Here is a 5,418-nt window from a genome sequence, read left to right as displayed (position 1 = left end):
AAGTACATACATGGTAACCCGTAAGCTGGCACGAGGTGTTAAACCCGTGTTATAACGACTGTCGTTTTCCGGCCACGCGAGAATAAAGTAAGTTACATTCATTCATTCATTCAAAGCCCTAATGATGTCAGACCCTATGACAAAAAGTGCCGGTCCCCTGGTATGCCTATGCCTATCTAATGTTTAACATCCTTGTTGTTTTTCATCAACAGAAAATTAATTCGTCTTTACATCGGACCAAACCCAATCAAATCTTTCCAAAGTAATTGGTTGGGCACATTAAGCTTGCGAAGTTTGGCTTTAAGAAATGTTTCATTAACAAAGATTCCATCTCAGCTGCTATTACAGGTACTCCATTAGGATATGTTTGCTTCAACCTAGTGGCTCTTTATAGTCTTTCTAAATTGTCACCCACACATTTAAAAGAGAAAAGGGCAAGACACTTAACGGCAAAATTATTACCTACAAAGTTCACTGGTATATTGTAAGCGGGCACATGGTGTATGAAACATAACATCCAAGTTATAACGATTGTCATTGCCCCGCTATGCGAGGATAAATAAGTTACATTCATTCATTCTTGTTCTTTACATTAAAAGACAGGAGCACAGCAAACGGTACATAATCTATTCTACCTACTGTTTTACGTAGGGTTTTGCATAGATTGTCTAAATTAGTCATTCAACCGACTATTATGATGTAGACACCAATATTGTGTCAATTTTAATGAGTTTTCTTAATTATGTTATCTTAAATTAATGTACATCATTTTTTTCATCAGAAAAACTTAACATATGTTGATATGAGTGACAACTACATAACTACAATTAGGAATAAAACATTTTCCAAACTTACAAAACTCAAATGGCTCATTCTTGAAAATAATAGAATCGCAAATATTCAAGCTAATGCATTCAAGTAAGTATCATTCTACTACTATATCCTGTGTGCTTTATTATTAATTTGTCTTATTCTGATGTTAACATTCTGTTCTAAATCTGGTTTATAAAAAGTAAGGAACAGTTGATTAGTGTATAATACTGTGTTTGTTAATTAGTTTTAAATTCACTTCAAAAGGGCGAAAAAATAAGAATCTCGACAACTGAAGTTTTTTTATTAAAGAAACGAAAGGAAAGCTTTTAATTTAGGTCAAGTAGTGGCAGAAGTTACATTTACAATGTAATGAAAAAGTAAAAAATGTAATGACAGAAAAGTAGAAAATAAGTAAGTAACATACAATTTAGACCAGTGGTTTCTAACCTTTTTTGTATGCTTTACCCTTCAAGTTGCTTATCAGATTAACTAGTTACATCAGTTTTTTAATTACATCAGTTCTATTAAACGCAACGGATGCGCTAGCTTGTTGGCAACGAGTTGTTCAATGTTTGACAAAGTATTAAAATTGGCACAATTTTTCTGTGTCGTTGAATGATGTGGATTTTAATTGGTAGCTTATTTACCCTCTAAATACCCAGTATAAGGAATGCTGATTTAGATGAAGTAGTGGCAGAATAGTAGATATATAATGTTGTTATGGCTGTTGCCAGTGGTGCCACTTCACTGAGGATGATTGATTTATCGGAAAATAATTTGAAGACTTTGCCCGGCTCTGTGTTCAGCAATATCAGCAAAGAACGACTTAATATTGAATTATGGGAGAATCAGTTCATGTGTGATTGTAAGATGAAGGATTTGAAAATATGGATTGAAAAGGTAAAATTTGTTTAACTATGTTAAAAAGATATTTTTACATATATATGTCCTAAATTAAAAAATGATATATATATATATAAATATATTGCTGAATATGTGATGAAATATTTTGCTTCGCTGCATAAGGTGTGCCGTAGCACAGTTGGTTTGCGCAACTGACTCTAACCCAGAGGTAATTGGGTCAGGGCTCGTCGCTGTCACCAGTGTCCTTGGGAAAGACACTTAGCGGCAACTGCTCCAACCCAGTGGTCACTAATGGGTTGTCCAAATATATGTAGCTTTGAACCCTGTTAAGTATAAGATTAGTAACTGTTTATTGGTGTTTAACAGTGTATACTGTTCAGTAAAAAAATCCCATAAACCATACACTTTTAATACTGTGCTTGATTAAAAATACAGAACATTTCCTAAATCACTTAATATTATAGATGGAAGCTTTAGATCCAATGGCGGATATAAGATTCAAATGTAAAACACCAACAAGAATGCACGAGCAAGTTTCGGACCAATTAAATCCAGAAGACTTTGTGTGTCAGAACGGGGACTCTGACGTAGTAATAGGTTTGTTATTTAATTGAATAAGTTTTATTATTTCTAATCTTTGATCTTAAAAAGTTACATCATTTGTGGATGTTTTTAATTACACTGCTTACAAAAAAGGGTATGTTTTGAAGTGCTAAATTAACACCTTCAATTAGCAATGCTATATTAATAAATCATTTTAATCACTATTATATGCTTTATTTGCTAAATGAACAAATTCAATTAGTAATGCTATATTATTAAATCATTTCAATCACTCTACTTAAAGTAACTAAACTGAATACAATATTTCCAATAATTGAAAGATTTTTTCAAAGGGTATAACATAGAATATACTGCTTGCAAAAATTGTACTTTTAAATGCTAAATAAACATGTGCAATTGTCAATGCTATATTAATGAATCAATTAACTAACTAAAAAGGATACAGTATTCCTAATAATTAAACGATTTTTTTAAAGGTTATAACCAATATTTGCTTACAAAATGTGTATTTTGAAGCGCTAAATGAACACGTTCAATTAGCAATACACTATTGATGAGTCATTTTAAACATGATTCTCAATATTAATATTCCCAATAATTAAATTTTTTTTTTTATAAAGATTATGACCAATATACTGCTTGCAAGAAGTAATTATTTTAATGGCTAAACAAGCATATTCCTAACCTTTAGTTAAATTGTAATAGGTTCCATTTGTAAAGCTTGCCCAAACCCTACTGGCCAGATTATACTTGCAATTGTATTGACTTTTATCTTTACATTGCTGATGGGAATTATTGCGTGGAAATGCACTTTTCGACGAAGATATGGTGACTTATTACAATACGCAAAAGCAAGGAATGACAATGGTTATGATGAGGAATTTTAAAGTTGTTTATTTTTTAACGAATATCGCGATAACAGCTGAATAATTTACTACTTGCTTGAAGTTTTTTTCTATAAGATCGTGTAAAGTTAATTTCTTAATAAAACTTGTATAAAAACAAGCTTGAGAGAGTGGTGATTTTTAATTCGTTTTTTAGTAATTTTTGCAGAAGATTGTATTCTCTATGGGTGAGGTCTTCGTTAAGGACTCCAGATTTAAGAGAACTCCATTAACGACCTCAATCGAGAACCCAAACACCCAGGGCCAAGAGGGCTTTTATGTACATCTTCAAGCTACCAGCTTGACTCTGTCCTTGATTGTGTCCATGACTCCCAATCATTGAGTACTTTCATTAAAACTGGGACAAGATCTATTTAATTGCTATTGAAACAAAACCATTGATAAAAGTACGACATTTTATTAATTCAATGCAAACTATTCTTGCTGTGCACATAACTGTATTCACGAAAGCAGAACATATGTGTTCCAAACGGTCAACAAATAAGGTAAATGACAGTTCCAATACCTTTTCTTGTAAAAAATATGACCCTGCTTCATTTTACATTGCACCACGAAATGGAATAGGTGTTAAAATAGTAAACATTAAAAATTGTTACCGAAATGCACCCCTGCTAAGCATCTGCCTATTGCTGTATTTAATTCTGTGTGTTCCTTGACAACATAGTTGCAACAGCTTTCTGTAAATCTCCACCACTTGCATTCAGTTCTGCTTCTGCCTCTAACTCATTAAATCCCATATCCACCAACTTTCGTATGTTGGCGTAAAATTCTGCAGGTTTTGTAGGTTTGCTGGAAGTGGTGGGCTGTTCAGCTACGTCCATTTTAGCAATCTTCGTGTTGCTAACTCCCTCTGCTTGGGCTTTCTTTTCAGATTCTTGATTCTGCTTTGCATCGTTAACAGACTCCTGAAAAAATTGTTTTAAAGGTTTGAGTTTTTTTTAAAGTTTGATAGAATAAGTTTAAATTGTTCTAATGTTTAATCATAAGAAGTTACATAGTTTGTGTACATAGTTTTATTTACACTGCTCAAGAAGCGGATGTTTTAAGTGCCAAATAAACATGTTTAATCAGCAATGCTATATTAATGGATTATTGCAAGCATTATGGAATTGATTTTAAAAAGGTTATAGATAACCAATATACTGCTTGCAAGAAGTGGTTATTTTAGGTGCTAAGTGAGCACATAATATACCAGCAATGCTTTGTTAATAGCTTCCTCTTCTTTCTGTGTTTCTGGTGTTGCATTTGGATTGTGAAGTCTGCCATGAACTGGGAGATCTCTCTCTGCGAGAAACTTTGTCCTTGTTTGCGATGTTCCGATAATAAGACTATTTTCTCGCAGGTCAATTACACAAAGGTGCCTAAAGAAACGAATTTCAAATTTTTACTCTGTAAAAGACAACAATTTCTCAATGCTAATCTGCAAGTTTTTCAAATAAATTTATATTGTATTGTTTCTGAAAGAAATCTCCAGGGATCGAAGAAATAAGCATTCTGCTGCTTTTATTGTAGAGTGGGGAAAGATGGGACACCTCTAGCTCATGATATCAAAATATCCGGATTGTGTATTTAACAACGGTCTATGGATTTGCGGTTTTATAATTCTTGGAATGTTCTTTGTTTACTACCAAATGGGACGAAAAAATAGAATGAAAAGCTGTCCGAACTTCCCCTACCCTACAATATATTAAATAAGATACCCCCACCTTCTCAGCATGTCCAAACCAAGCAAAACATCCATAGGTTGGTCTTCTAAAACAGAGAACGAACATTGCAGATAAACATCTTCGATTTGTATCTGTGCCAGATGAATCCTGCCGAGGATTTTCTGCGTTCCAACCCCCTTAGCCACCCCCTCCCATCTGGTATCAACTAATCGCATTATGTTGCATCTTTTTGCACAGTCCGAACTCATGATTGTCATTTGAGCACCAGAGTCAACAAAAGCTGAACAAAAATAGGGATTGTTTTTGATTATTTATTTAAATCAGTGGTTCTTAAACTTTTTGTATGCTTTACTTTTTTAACAAAGATGCTTATCATATTTACCCCCAATATGAAATATGCCGCTCATTTATTAAAAAGCGAAAACAACTAATTACATCAGTTATATTTATGCGACGGATGCGCTTGCTTTTTGGCAACGAGTTATTCAATGTCTGGTAAAGTACTACAATTGGTCAGTGCAATACATTGTGAGTTTACATTTCAAAATACTTTTGAAAGGTTTCCAACTTGGTAATTGGTTCATAGACTGCGTACACAACAACAT

The 5,418-nt window shown here is 33.3% G+C and overlaps 2 protein-coding genes across 4 annotated transcripts in view; one reads left to right on the top strand and one right to left on the bottom strand.

Annotated features, from left to right (window-relative positions):
• Window positions 1-3,247, top strand: part of LOC100179272 (slit homolog 3 protein) — a 13,010-nt gene extending 9,763 nt beyond the window's left edge. The window contains exons 11-15 of one of the 3 annotated variants that reach the window (XM_009862527.3): window positions 213-348; window positions 782-918; window positions 1,548-1,713; window positions 2,142-2,274; window positions 2,947-3,247. In XM_009862527.3, coding sequence (XP_009860829.1) covers window positions 213-348; window positions 782-918; window positions 1,548-1,713; window positions 2,142-2,274; window positions 2,947-3,128 — 754 coding nt within the window. In that variant the 3' untranslated portion in view covers window positions 3,129-3,247. The remainder of the gene's footprint in view (window positions 1-212; window positions 349-781; window positions 919-1,547; window positions 1,714-2,141; window positions 2,275-2,946) is intronic. The other 2 variants (XM_026837541.1, XM_009862528.3) reach the window with 2 other exon arrangements.
• Window positions 3,248-3,540: 293 nt separating this feature from the next.
• LOC100183128 (protein DDI1 homolog 2) overlaps window positions 3,541-5,418 on the bottom strand; it is a gene marked incomplete in the record, with an annotated part of 4,259 nt that continues 2,381 nt past the window's right edge. Inside the window, 3 exon segments of the mRNA XM_002124300.5 lie at window positions 3,541-4,051; window positions 4,339-4,507; window positions 4,853-5,093. Coding sequence (XP_002124336.3) covers window positions 3,782-4,051; window positions 4,339-4,507; window positions 4,853-5,093 — 680 coding nt within the window.

The sequence above is a fragment of the Ciona intestinalis genome, chromosome 14, assembly GCF_000224145.3.
Source record: "Ciona intestinalis chromosome 14, KH, whole genome shotgun sequence".
Classification (NCBI taxonomy): domain Eukaryota; kingdom Metazoa; phylum Chordata; class Ascidiacea; order Phlebobranchia; family Cionidae; genus Ciona; species Ciona intestinalis.
Note: the sequence above shows the minus strand (reverse complement) of the source record. Positions and strands in the feature narration are given on the sequence as shown.